Source organism: Microtus ochrogaster, unplaced genomic scaffold (genome assembly GCF_000317375.1).
Source record: "Microtus ochrogaster isolate Prairie Vole_2 unplaced genomic scaffold, MicOch1.0 UNK2, whole genome shotgun sequence".
Taxonomy (NCBI): domain Eukaryota; kingdom Metazoa; phylum Chordata; class Mammalia; order Rodentia; family Cricetidae; genus Microtus; species Microtus ochrogaster.
The window spans coordinates 20,438,513-20,452,762 of NW_004949100.1; the positions used below are offsets into that span (position 1 = coordinate 20,438,513).

The 14,250-nt window shown below is 42.2% G+C and overlaps 1 protein-coding gene across 3 annotated transcripts in view; it reads right to left on the reverse strand.

The window, feature by feature from the left end:
• The window catches only part of Ryr2 (ryanodine receptor 2), a 574,535-nt gene that overhangs the window by 306,217 nt on the left and 254,068 nt on the right, over window positions 1-14,250 (reverse strand). For all 3 annotated transcript variants that reach the window (XM_026788350.1, XM_026788349.1, XM_026788348.1), the window contains 2 exons: window positions 10,152-10,251; window positions 9,005-9,101 (listed from right to left, as the gene is read on the reverse strand). In XM_026788350.1, coding sequence (XP_026644151.1) covers window positions 9,005-9,101; window positions 10,152-10,251 — 197 coding nt within the window. The remainder of the gene's footprint in view (window positions 1-9,004; window positions 9,102-10,151; window positions 10,252-14,250) is intronic.

Consider the following 14,250-nt stretch of genomic DNA (forward strand, 5'->3'; position numbering starts at 1 on the left):
AGTTCCATTAACTGAGGATCAGACATTCAAACATTGCCTACATAGGCCATTCTCATTAAAATGATCACAAAGTCCAACAAGTTTACCAAGTGGTATTAATATCTTTAAACTCAGACAACTCAATGATTATTTCAGGGTAATTATCCTTCCTGCATGGAAGACTGGCGGGGGGGAAAACACCCTTCTTTAAAGAAGTTAAAAAGACTTATACAGCTTAGACAAGTGCCCTTCGAGCAGCCACTAGGGACTTCAATGCAAATGGCAGCAATTTGTCAAAATTCAAGGAAGATGAATGGATTTTGTGTTGGCAAGTTTTATGTCAACTTGAAGCAAGCTAGACTCACTGGAGAAAAGGGAGCCTTGAGGGGGGAAAAATGCCTCCAAAAGATAGAGATGTAGAGAAGCCTGTAGGGCATTTTCTTTATTAGTGATTGATGTGGGAGGGCTTAGCCTATTGTGGGTGGGGCCAGCCCTGGGCAGGTCATCCTGCATTCTATAAGAAAGCAGGCTGAGCAAGCCAGGAGGAACAAGCCAGTAAGCAGCACTCCTCCATGGTCTCTGCATCAGCTCCCTACTCTAGGTTCCTGCCCTCGCTGTTTATGATGATCACATGACCCTGAGATGGAAATAAATCCTTTCCTCATTACCCTGCTAGAGCTATTGTGGGGGAGAAGAAAATAAGTAAAAGTAATGCAAGTTGATAACATTCCTAACATCCTAAATTATTATTACTGTGCAGCACTAGGGACTTCACACACAATAAGGTAAGCACTCTAGCACCAAGTTGAAGCTCTTTTTACCTTTTAAGTTTGCAACAGGTCTCCCTAAATTTCCCAGGCTGACTCTGAACTCACCTGGTAGCCAAGGTTGGTCTTTGACTGGAGATCCCCCTGCCATAGCCTCTTGAGTAACTAGGATGACAAACCCCAAAACTGATACTAACCACACATTTGTAACAGAAGCCTCTAGATCATAATTGGGAAAAGTTGAAGTCACTGCAATTTCACCAAGAAGGAAATTTTTAATTGCACATGTACTAGCCAATCATACAAGCACATTCATGACTGCTTTGAAAACTCCCAGGCTTCCGGCTGTACATTATGCCTCTGTAACATATTCTCCTCCTTCATTAGGGAACTCATATTTCAGACTGATCATGTAAGAGGAACTTTATATTTATCCTAAGCACAGAGTCTCCCCACAATCTCATCAATTCAGCTTCTCATAGTTATTAAAATACTGTCCACCAAAACATAAGCAGTTAGCTCTTTTGGCTCTGGGAGTCATAAAATACAATTTAAATCTTATCTCAGTTGTTCAACCACTCATTCTCTGGGTAAAAGCAAGGGCTGCGACAGCCAGTGTATTCATCTTCTAAATCTGAAGCCCAGAAAGTACTACAATCGCATGCTAATGAGAGTACAAATTTTACAAGCTTCTCACTGCCTGGCGCAGGGTATTTATTCATAAAAAATTATAGTATACACCATTCCAATTAGTGAGCTTTAGGATATAACCATAAAGCATCATTAATAAAACACTGGGTGCTATGAGGAGACTCCTGATGGCTACAGGGGTGAGTTCAGACAGAGGGCACCTTCTCCAGACGATGTCACAGCCATGAGCTCACTTTTTTTTGGAGGGCACCAAGGATCTGGCAAGCCCCTTTCATATCTCATTGTTATTAAGTTTCTGAAGACATCTCATTGTACAAACCTGGGCAGGTTGCCCAGCTCACGGCCTCCACTTTTTTTTGTTTTAAGACTTATTTTTATTTGTGTGTGTGTGTGTGTGTATGTGTTTGTGTGTGTGTGTTCACATGTGCCAGAAGTGCATGTCAGATTCCCTGCAGCTGGATCTGCAGGCAGTTGTGAACATGGTTGCTGGGAACTAAACTTGGATCCTCTGCAAGAGCAATGAGCACTCTTTGCTACTAATCCATCTCTCTGGCCCACCTCCATTTCTTCAAGAATTCCCTAGGTTACTATGAGGAAGTTAAGAATGATACAACCTCTCTATAGCACTGTGAAGAGTCCATATTGAACAGTTTGTAGTCAGTCCTTTCATAGTGATAAGCAAAGACTCACTAGTGTTGGCTTGAACTGAGTTACTACTGTCAAATCAGTAGTATTATGGGCTTCCAGACGTTTGTTATTGCTTGGATCTGAACTACCATCCTCAGACTTGTGTTCTGAATGCTTGGTCCCCATTCTATGGTGCTATTTTGAAGGCTGTGGAACTTACTGGAGGTAGACACTGGCAGAAGGAAAGTCCCCAGCAGTGGGCCTTTGACTGCTACGTTCATTCCTGGCCCTACCCTACTCTCTCTGCTTGTCACTCTGCAACCGGGACTTGAAGAGTCTCCACCACAGGGTCCTGCAAGCCTACATTGCCTGTCAATGATGAATCCTCTGAAACCATGAACAAAAATAAAATTCTTCCATAAGTTGTTTTTGTCAGACATTTTGTCACAATCATAGAAGAGTTACTGGCAACATATTCAAAGGCCTGGGTTATTTTCTGTTACACATACTGTTAAGAACAAGCTAATCTTTGTCTTTGAGCCAGTCAATCCCATGCCAGCCTCCTCCTGAGGGCCAATGGTAGAGCTAGGTCTCAACATATTCTCACTGAAAAAATTATATCATCTGTCTCATCAATACTAGCACATACTACTGAAGCCAATAACTTAACATAAATAACACAAGCTCCAAGATATTAAATAAGCATAGAAAACCAATTGGGTTGGCGTGGTGACTCACGCCTATAATTCCAGCATTTGGGAAGTACAGGAGGCAGGAGGGTCAGAAGTTCAAGGTCATCCTTAGATTTATAGTGAGTACAAGGTTAATATGAGCTACATGAGATCTTACCTTTAAAAATACACCAAAAAGCAAAAAAAAAGAAAGAAAGAAAAGTATACACAATGGGATAAAGACAAACTATCTTTGTGTACCAAAAATTGATCCACACAAATATAGTCCACTAATCTTTGACAAAGCAGAGAGACTGCAATAGGTTAGAAGTAGTTTTTCAAGCACTTGATATTCATTTGCAAAATCACATGAGCAAAAATACCCAGAAAGATCAAACACCTGTCACAAAACCGGCAAACATGGACAGCTTCATCCTTGACTGTGCTGGGACACATGAGGGTGCCACCTGCAGCAGAAACCTGGGAACACTATCCTCCTAAGGAGACTAGATCATAACTGTGCACAGGATCATAAACCACATGCCTCTCTCTAAGTCAGACCAAGAGACACTCAACTCATCCTATGAAGCTTATCTCATGATTTATCAGTTATTCATAATGACAGCACACAGCTGTTTTACAGAGGCCATAGAAGTAAAACTATTATCATATATTCATGCAGCAAAGCTTGTGTCTACTAGGTCACATTCTAGAAAGCAAATGTAGCATTTATTTCCATATCACATAAGGTACTGTGTCTTCACTGTCCTCCCTGAAAGGAACAAGACAAAGTAAGTAGATTCCAGATGCAGTGCGTGATTAGACACAAACACAGCGCCTTCCCTCTGTCCCCCCTCTGTCTCTTCATTTCCCCATCATTTCCGCAGAACATGCAATATCTACACACTCTTGATTCCTTTCCATCCTTTTATCTCCTCATAGTTCTTATCCAGTTCATTCAACCTATGTGCACGTGGGCAATGTGTGTTCATAACTGTGAATCAACATGCCTATTTTATTATTACTATAGAACATAGCCTTCTTGAGAGAAGCCACTGTCTCTTTCCACTCAGCTCAGAGCCCAGAATCCAGAATATGACAGCCATCCCCAACATTGTGTAGAATGAACTCAGCTATACAAAAGATACCTTGTAAACCTGTCTTCAAAAATAAAATGATTCTTTATAAACATTGACCCCATACTGATTTCTAAACTGAAGATTCAAAATAATATTCCCTAATGTAACTGCTTTAAATTTATTAACTTGTCAAAGATGTTGTTCCCTGTCAGAATGCTTGGGTCTGAGGTTCAAAACCTGGCACCACAACAGCAACAAAATAAACAGAATAAAAGGTACTGTCTCAAAGATATAACATACTTAATTCCCAGAATGTATATTCTGCTCATAAATAAATACAGCTACATTTCATAAGGGCCTTGTGGACACTTTGAAATACATTGAGAGACAAAATCTGTAACAACCAAAAGTCCATCTTGCTCCAAATGAAATTTGATCATTAAATTTGAAGCCTATTAATTAAATGAAATTAATTAAATCATCATGTGACACCTAATTTCTCTTACTGACCCCCCTCCACAACCTATTCCTCCATGATGTAACTTGTCGCCTTTCTGGAGAGCTTCCCCACAGTTAACACTGAGACATCTGTCTGATTGCTCACACCCACTGCAGCTGCCCGGCTGGCCCTGTAAGACATACACTAGAAGATTTACAGCTAAATTCCTGCCTGAAAAAAAAAACTCAAAGAACTTAAAATAATAGTGACATATACTTCCTGATCCTGTCAAAACTCAATCTGTCAAGTAAGATGGGCAGGAAGTATGAGGGAATATCTACGTAGTTAAATCTTGATATCTCATTCTCCGATTCAATCCTACTGAGCTGAATAGCACACTGGAGACTATTCTTCCTACGAGTCTTATTAGCACTCTATGAGAATGAATAGGTAACTTGGAGGATGAATACAGATACGTCTCATTGTGAAAAAGTTGAGCCAAGTCCATCAGTATCTAGAATTACATGCCCTGCCACTGAACAGTTTTCTCTATCTCTACAACTACAGTTACAGCTATTAAATACCTGGCTGAACAAGGTACAGCCAACAGCCAAATCCACTAGGGAGCCTAGCACGGATGATCAAAATAGACCTGAATTCCTCAGAAGCAAATGTCACCACTGGTTATCTCCTCGGTCATTTCTACTACTTAGAAAGAAATCTCATGTGACATCTGATCTTTAATTTTAATAACAGGAAACAATCAATAGGCACATCTAGATCAAAATTACAAGCAAAAACCTATAAGACAAAAGTACTATGTTTTGTTTTTTTTTACATATTTCCTTGCTCAAACTCACCATTTAAAAAAATAATCAAATCATTTTAACTTCTTTTTCTAATAAATCAAAATATATGCTGAGGCCATCATTATGCATTTATTCCCCCAAAATCGATTGATATTAATACAAGAAAGTGCTGCCTGTGGGCTGCTGCCTTCTCTAGCTCTCTGAGACACAGGCAATAGCTTGTGGGGAGAACAAAGAAGCAATTTTGAAGGTCTATGTAATGATATCAACAGGATTCAAAATCATAAGGCTTTCCATAAACCTAATTTTAAGGGAGTCTTTTTTTTCATTATGTATATATAATTGCCCAGTTTCACAACTCAATCAAGAAACATAGAACTTTTCTTCCTTAAGCATCCTCCCCGAGGCTCCGTCCTGCCTCGCTCTGACTCATGTTCTCCCTACAGCCATGATCCAGCATCCACGTTCAGCTAATTGCACCATGTCAACATGCTATAAAAAGATAGCAAACAGATGTGTTCTCACTGCCTCCACGACCTTGGAAGAGTCTCTCAGTGTGTTGAGGTGAACACACTGAGACACAGTGGCAAATGTTCTAAGAATTCAATCAAAGTTAGTACCCAAAGGTGCTTTAACCATGGGTGCTGGTCACAACCGGTCCCCAGAGTTCCTCTCCGAGTGAACATGTGATTGTTGCCCCTTCCCTCAAATGTTCTCATGCTTTAATAATTTATATTCAAGACACACTTTTTTTCCCCCTGAGTCAGACTCAGATACCACGATTTCCTACTGGATGCACTTAGATTCTCTGAACTCACTGCACCCAATTTTAACATAGCTCTCTTAACAAACACACACCTGCTGCTGCCATCCTCCGTACCAACTATCTCTCCCAACACCATGGGTAAATCAGACCTTCCCTCGGTCACATTGCTTATGGGTCTTTTCCCATAGTAATTCAGAGTAACTGACACAAGGCCTTACCTTCTGCCACATGAACTCAGTGATATCCCTCTTTCTCGTGGGTTCCCCAGATGTAAGCTCTTCTCACCTCTAATCCAAGTGTCTTTTGCCTCTCACAGCTATGAGGATCCCATCCCAGCCCCACAAGCCCAGCTCAGGAAGCACAGGAGAAGAGCTGAGCCATGAGCTTGGGGCTGACAGAAAAACAAGTGTAGCAGATGCATCCAGCTTCTAGTCTTTCCATACTCTCTCTGCATCACTTAGGGAAAAACTGTTTTTATAGAACAGACTTCCATCACTCATGTTCACTCTTATGCTTCGCTTTCTGTTTGGAAATAATTCCCCAAGCCAGCTGCTTTTTGATGTGCTCCTCAGCATTCTAGGACCCTCTTGGTAATCCTAAGACACTGAAAGCAACATGTACTGGATACATTTTTTGCCACAGTAATACCTGGCTCAGGCCACCTATATGCTTCAGAGGGTAAAGTCACTTGCCACCAAACCTGATGACCTGTGTTTGATCTTTGGGACCCATACAGAAAAAAAATGGCTCACACGTGTTGTCCTCTGACCTCTACATGTACAGTGTGGCTCGCATGTGCACACACACAAACACACACACACACACACACACACACACACACACACACCACCACCACCACCACCACCACAATAAATAAGTGCAATTAAACAAACAAGTGAAATATCTGGCGAGAGCACCTTAAAAGCACCAAGCTTAATTTGGTGCATGGTTTAAGGGGCTCTAGTCTGCCATGGGGGTAATGGCACAATGGCAGGAGCAGCTGGTGGTGTCTAGAGCTTGCTCACATCTGAGTGGACCAGGGAGAACTGCATGGACAGAAAGTGCAGCGGGCACAGAAATCTCAATGCCTGCCCCTAACAGCCCCTCCCTCCAGCTAGGCACTGATGCAGGAGAATAGGACACTGGAAGAGGAAATGTCAGAGACTAACATACAGAAGACAGCAGCTGAAAGACCAGCAGTCTTTAGTCTAGCTGAGCTTCGATCAGACAAAAGAGCATGCTCCGAAAAGCTGTCTGCATTCTATGCCCTTGGGACAGGCAGCTACTAAGATGATGACCCACAAAAGGTCACTGCATACATTGGCTCACCCGTTTCTGCCTCCTTGGAACCAAGCCACTGGTAAGACATGACACTCCTTAGGCCCCCATGTCTCTTTCCCTTAATGTGCCATCTCCTTTCTTCTAATTAACCAGGCTTCTTTGTACAATTCTTTGTAAAACACCTGGAAACTCCGGCATCTACCCTCCAGACTCAGATCTACATCAAGGATATTCCCTAAGATCATTCATACACACACACACACACACACACACACACACACACACACACACCACCTAGAAACTCTAGCACCTACCCTCCAGACTCAGATCCACATCAACAATATCCCCTACTTCCCTAAAATCATTCACACGGATACACACGGACACACACACACATGCACGCACACACCACCTAGAAACCCCAACACCTACCCTCCAGCCTCCAATCCACATCAATGATACCCCTACCTCTCTAAGATCACTCATACAGACACAGACACACACACAGACACACACACACACACACACAAGCACACACATCAGAATAGCACCACTGGGGACTGAGTGCCTAAACACTGGAACCTTGGAGGAGGGGGTTCACAGTCACAGGTGACACAGCACTTGTAGTTGATGGAACTTCCCTACAAGCTGTGTTCCACTCTTGACCTTAAACCAAGTTACCCATGAGAACAGACTCCCAGTGAGTCTTTCTGAGCCACTGAAGTGATGGCTGATTTTCTAAAGACTCGTATCCTTTTACTAAATGAGACTGATAGCGTCTACTGAATAAGTTACCCAAATACCCAGGAGAAGAGCCCACTCAGAGATTTAAAAACATGTAACAAATCACCCAACTACTTCTCCTCTAATGTGTGACCTCTTCAACTTACTGCACTTCTTAATTAATTCAATTCATGAGGCAAACCACGAGCAGTTGGAGCACCCTAAACAGTGGCACATTTTCATTACACCCAATACTTCTCCCCGTACCTGAAGACAGTTTTAACTTTGTCTCTGTGACATTTGAGAAAAAGCGGTCAACTTTACCACTTTTTTAATAAATGGGAAAAGACAGAAAGGAATCCTGAGAATTATGAGACTGGGTGTGAGATTAAAGCTTCCAGAAATGCCATTCAAAAATAATAATGGACAATTATGGCAGTTAAATACTTTAACTTTGCCAGGCAGTGGTGGCACATGCCTTTAATGCCAGTACTCGGAAGACAGAGGCAGGAGGATCTCTGTAAGTTCGAGCCCAGCCTGGTCTACCAGAGCTAGTTCCAGGACAGGCACCAAAGCTACACAGAGAAACCCTGTCTTGAAAAACAAAAATAAATAAATAAATAAATAAATAAATAAATAAATACTTTATGTATTCTCTCCTCCCACTCCATGCTTTTGTGTTTTCAGTAGATAGAGATGTTCAATGCTTCTTCTGGTATTTAAGAAACTAGAGAAAGCCTTCTTAGGAAGCCATGAAGTGGAAGGCTTCAGTAGAAAGTGTGTGTTATCTGCCTTTGGAGATGCTAATGTTTGCAACAGACCTGCTTATGCCTAGTTAAGAAAACTTCTGACAAAGCAACACAACACAATGTGTCAGTCTGTGAGAAACATTTTTTTTCTGTCAAACACAGTCAGTCCAACAAGGGCCAATATTTCCTTAACCTCCCCCTTCCCCTTCATGCCAATTAGCCAACTGTGAAGTCAAGCTCCCACCAATGGGATAAGACATAGTGACAATCTACTCCAGTGATGACAGACAGAGGACATTCTGCCCAGCATGCTAGCTAGCAGGTCTGGGCTCAGATGCACCATTTCTGCACAAGGAAAACGCCTTGCAAGTTTGATTGTGTGCTCCTCTGTATAAAACCAAGATTATTCTTTCCCCAACAAATACATCAAAGCCAGTGCAATATGCCGGGCTTGAGTACCAACCTCCGCTGTTCTTCACCATGTTCTCCTGAAGGGACAGTGAGACACTCATCCATGTGTCCATGTAGCAGCCGGAGAACATCGCCACCAATAAGATACCCTGCATGGATTAAAAATCATTTGTGTTCAGAAGGCCTGGCAGATGCTGATGTCCAGACAGAGCATTTGATACAATCATTTACTACACTGATAGAGAAACAATGGACTAGTAAATGATCTTGGACCTGTGACCAAATCACTAAGTTGAATGGCACTGGCTGACCCCTTACGTCCTTTAGTTTGATATTCTAACCAGAGGGTGTGGCTCCAGCCCCATAAACATCGCCATTTAATACACAAAATGTGGAGCTCTGGAGACCATTCAGTCAGTAAGTAAATCCCCGGGAATCACTGGCTAGCCAGTCTTGATTAATCAGTATGATCCAAGCCATCAAAAAGACTCAATCAAAAACTAAATAAAGTGAATGAACATGAGCATTTGCACCTGCACACCCACATGCATGCAAACACACATACACAAACACACACATACACACTTACATATGACAAAAAGTAAACAAGACCCAACCCTCGTGACCACATGTACCCACACATACACAAACACACACACTTACATATGACAAAAAGTAAACAATACCTAACTCTCATGACTACATGTACCCACACATACACATATACACAAGTGCACACACACACACACACACACACATTTACAAACAAACAAGTACTGGCTCTGATTTGAAGCTATAAGACCGAGAACCACTATAATCAAGGCAGCTATCACCTTGGGAAACCCTGCTGCATAAACATCATTGTGATCCAGCTACAGCGACGATGATGACATTAGACTAACTGAGCGGTACCATGAGGTTTCCCAAGTGGGAGAAACAGTCCTTAGAGAGCTAGCACATGAAATCACAGAAATCGGCCAAAGTTGACAACACCATGAAAACAAGAGACGATGAAGTCTGGCACAGGCTTCACTTTTAAATAGCAACTTGGGCAAGATACTAAAATGTCACGTTTCTGCATGATGGACTATCAAGACATGAAAGGTCTCTAATTAGCCATCAGCTCATTATCACGATTCCAAAGATACGCATCAACTCTGTATCAAGGACAAATCTTTTAATTAGAGTGGATTGCTTACCTTGGGCCGCTTCACTTCCGGAGCTGATGGGGGCCACGCTCCAGAGGGTCTGCTGGAAGGCAGCATCCACATGCCAGCTGCTGTTGCCATAGGACAAGTGCTGCAACAAGAGGCGAGAAGAGGCATTGCAGTAAGCCCGGCACAGAAATCTCTGGCAGCCGACAGTAACACTGCTGATTTGCAAACAGCCAAGAGGAGCATACACTTCAGCCTGTTCTTCAAAGATTATAACACTAGACAGCATGGTAGCACATCCCTGGAATCTCAACACTCAGAGAACTGAGGCCGAGGATCCCAAGTTCAAGGCCAGTCTGGACAACATACCAAGACTCTGACTCAAAGATAAATAAACCTAAACAAGATAATTAAAGCCTGAGTAAGAAAAGGAATCATAGAAGTTACAATCTGTTCTTGTCCCCTTTCTGTTGCTGGAACACTTAGCAACAACTTAGGAGAGGAAAGGGTTTATTTGGCTTACAATTCCAGGTCACAGTGGGAGAAGCAGGAATCATGGACGATGTTGCTTCCTGGCTCATTCCCCAACACCCATGCTTGGCTAACTTTGTTATACAGCCTAGGATCACCTGCCCAGGGAATGGCGCCACCCACAGTGGCCAGCCCCTCCTACTTCAATTCCAAATAAAGGCAATCCCTTATAGATATGCCGATAGGCAATCAGTTCAGGGCAACCTCTCAAATGAGACTCTATTCTCAGGTGAGTCTAGGCTGAATCAAGATGACAGGTAAAGTTAACTAGAACACTATGTAACTTCCAGCTTCATCTGTAGAGTTACTGACTTGAACCGGTAATCAGAAAACACACATGAATAACAAATAAAACCCTTCCATGACTGTTAGCTGCAATTTGATGCCAGAGTCAATAGGTGGTGATGCCAATCCTCAGCAACAATTTCACTCTTTCTTTTAAGAAGAAACCACTGGATAAAGAAAATACAGCTCACATAAACAATATAACTTTATTCATCCATAATGAAGAATTGCATTATGGTATCTGCAGGATAGTGGATCATTACGTAGGAGAAATAAGGAAGGCTGGATAACAAATATTTCATGTTTTCTCAAAAGGCAAAAAAATATAGATTGGAAAACAATATGTATCCGTGCATACATATGTGTGTAGATATAGGGCTATGAAAAGGAGAAAGATCTAAAGGGGATAAAGATAAATGAACAAGAGAGCAAAAGAATATGTGTTTCATGAAAGCAGAAGGGAAGGGTGGTAGAGTGGAGGAGAGCAGGAATTGGGGGCATATCCTAACAGAAGGATAGCTAACTATCAAGTATCTATATCTATGTGTGAAAGAAAATGTCTCAATGAAATCCATTTCTTGGTATGCTAACCAAAAAAGCAATTAAAATAAAAAATGTTTGACACTGCAAAATATACATATTAACCACATCAGTAATTATACCAATCAATAGATTGCAAAATTTCTCAGGTGACCATCAAGTTTAGCAATTCTTTCTTCCTCTCTCTCAAATTCCAGCTCTTACTTTGTTTTCATGTAACCTCTTAGTCACCTTAGGGTCATCATTCCTATGTTCAGGCCCTGCCTGAGACTCCTTTACTGACTCAGTTTTCTTTCTTCTGATGTGAAAATGCTTTTAGTGTTCACAGATAAAATCCTCTCCTATTCGCTCCATAAATAAGAACAGCATGTTTTCTGTGATGATAGCACACAACAAATTCTTTGATTCATTCCTTTCTCCCTTTCATGCCGCCTTAGAGAGGTTCACAGAGGTGTCTCTCATCATCCAGAGTGCTACTCAACACATGCGGAGAAGATGCCTGTCAGACTTTTGAAATCCAAACAGCACTAACTTTCGTCAACCATTATTATCCATTTCTTTTTGTGTAAGGGTCAGTGTGTCTGTCTGCATGCACACGTCGGTGCCCGTGAGCACGGGTGTGTCTGTCTGCATACGCACGGCAGTGCCCGTGAGCATGGTGGGCGGCTGATGTTGGGCATCTTGTTCAGTTACTTCTCCATGTTAGGTTTTTTGAAACAATCATCTCTTGTTGGCGCTAGTCCTGACCCATTTAACTAGACTGGCCAGCCAGGGAGCACCAGGGATCATCCAACCTCCACCTCCAGCTCTGGAATTGTGGGTACATGCCACTGTACCTGACTCTTAATGTAGTTGCTGAAGATTGTTACTCAGGTCCTCTTGCTTGCAAGGCAAACAGTTCATTCACTGAGCCACCTCCTAGCCCTCAATATATATTAAAAAAATCTGAGTTATTTCTATGTCAGTGACTTATGAAACAGAATTGTATCTATGTTGGTGTATATACACAGCAAATGGAGTTTACCAAGTCTTCAGAAAATAATTCACAATAATAATGCTTATATTTTATTTTGGTTTTAAACCAAGTGAAAGTTCATACACATTCATGACAGATAGCCATTTGTTAATTCATCATGGATTCGTTCCTGCATTGTCTAAAACATTGGTCTGAGTTTTATCAGAGTAAACTTCTGGCCCCAAGGGCACTTGTAATCTTGTAGGGGGAGATAAGTGAGCAACAAAATGCCACACATTGATATATTATTTTAATGTGTAAGGTATGAACTGCTTCAGGAACTACCAAAAGGGAGTATTTCCAACCAAACAACTGGAAGGGGCTTCATCATACTGGGTCTGGAGGAGACACATTGATTCCATGGGGGGGGGAATGGGAGTTCCCACGGTAAAGGCTTTGAGAGAAGTCGAGAGATCACATGGCCTAGACTTCCTATTTGGGATACATTGTTTCCAAATAAGTAGACACATACTTCATATTTATATATGTTTAATATGTCAATGGTTTAGTTATAAATGTTTTAAGGCTAATAAAATTTTTATGAGTCAGTTTAGATTTTACACTTTAATATATCAGACTACTTGCCATGGTTGTAGGCTAGGCCCCTCAAGCTGCCTAAAAAGTCTGATAAAGGGAAAATATGGCCAAGAGATTACCAGAAACAAAGGTGAGAGTCATGAGGACATAGAGTACAGTATAGAGTCCTCTCTTTGAAGCTTCAGGGAGAGGGGAGTGAAGGGCAGACCTGCAGACAAAGATGGCTGCCAGATCAAGGAGCTCCCTCCCACATCAGGCAGCCAGGAGCTACTACAGCAGAAAAAGCAGTGAGTGTGTGGAGGAACCGAAATGGGATCTGTAAATTACACCTGGGAACAAAGATGAATCACATACATTGGAGACATACAAACATGTGAACGTGCCGGTCTGTTAGGAAGAGTCCTAGCTCTGTCCTTACGAGCATACTGCAGCAGAGAGAGCTCTCTAAATGAAACCTACTCTTCAAAAGGGAATCATCTCAGGATGCATTATCTCTAGAATTGTCTACTTAATTTTGCTGCTTAAACAGCAAAACAGAAATCTGAGTAGGAACAACATCAAGCCAGGGCCATTGTTATAAAGTATGCAGAAGGCAGCAACAGTCTAATCACTGAAACCAAGAGGAGTTGTCCTTAAAGAAAAGACAGACGACGACAGAGGCTGGAAGGAAAGTCAGCCTCAGGCTCAACCATGTGTAAGATGGCAGTGTCGGCCATAGGAAAGTCATGTGTCCGGACTCAGGGCTCCTGGCAATCAGGTCACCTTTAACCTAATGTTAATTACTTCAACCTCTATTATCTGGGGTGTGTGTGCGTGCGTGCGTGCGTGCGTGTGTGTGTGTGTGCGTGTGTGTGTGTGTGTGTACCGCATGCACGCCTGGTCCCACAGAGGTCTGAAAAGGGTATTAAATTCCCTGGAATTGGAGTTACAGATGGCTGGGGGCCATCATGTTGGTGCTAAGAATCAAGCTGGGACTCTTGCAAGAGCAATAGTGGTCCAAACCCTCGGTCATCTCTCCAGCCCGTGACTTTTCACACGTGTGTTCTGTTGAATGGAATTTGTGTTCTCATGCTTACCTGGCAAGCCATTACCCATCGCTCATCTCTCCAGCCCATGGATTTCAGCTTTTAAAATACACAAGAATCATTTGAGCAATTAAAAAAAGAAGAGGAGGAGGAGGAGGGGAAAGAGGAGAAGGAAAAGGAGGAGGAGGAGGAGGAGGAGGAGGAGGAGGAG